The following is a 246-nucleotide window of genomic DNA, read 5'->3' as shown; positions in this document are numbered from 1 at the left end:
GTGGCCGCGGGAGTCAAAGCTGTCGTAGGAGGGGGCGCGCTGCAGGCTCTGGAAGGAGGCCTGGCTGCTCCAGGACTGCGTCAGGCGGTCGCAGCTGTCGTAGCTCTCAATGCTCTCGAAGGAGTCCTGGCCTCCCAGCTTACCTGGAGGAGGCAGAGCTGGTGAGATGGGCCTGGCCAGCACAGGGTGCCTCCCCTGGCCAGCACGGGGTGCCTCACCTGGCCACCACGGGGGGCCACACCACGT

At 68.3% G+C, this 246-nt stretch overlaps 1 protein-coding gene across 1 annotated transcript in view; it reads right to left on the bottom strand.

The window, feature by feature from the left end:
- ETS1 (ETS proto-oncogene 1, transcription factor) overlaps positions 1–246 on the bottom strand; it is a 78,008-nt gene that overhangs the window by 14,935 nt on the left and 62,827 nt on the right. Inside the window, exon 8 of the mRNA XM_008636961.2 lies at positions 6–143. Within this exon, the coding sequence (XP_008635183.1) occupies positions 6–143 (138 nt within the window). The remainder of the gene's footprint in view (positions 1–5; positions 144–246) is intronic.

This window comes from Corvus brachyrhynchos, unplaced genomic scaffold (genome assembly GCF_000691975.1).
Source record: "Corvus brachyrhynchos isolate BGI_N302 unplaced genomic scaffold, ASM69197v1 scaffold46, whole genome shotgun sequence".
In the NCBI taxonomy this organism is placed as follows: domain Eukaryota; kingdom Metazoa; phylum Chordata; class Aves; order Passeriformes; family Corvidae; genus Corvus; species Corvus brachyrhynchos.
The sequence above is the reverse complement of the archived record's forward strand: the minus strand, read 5'-3'. Positions and strand labels throughout refer to the sequence as shown.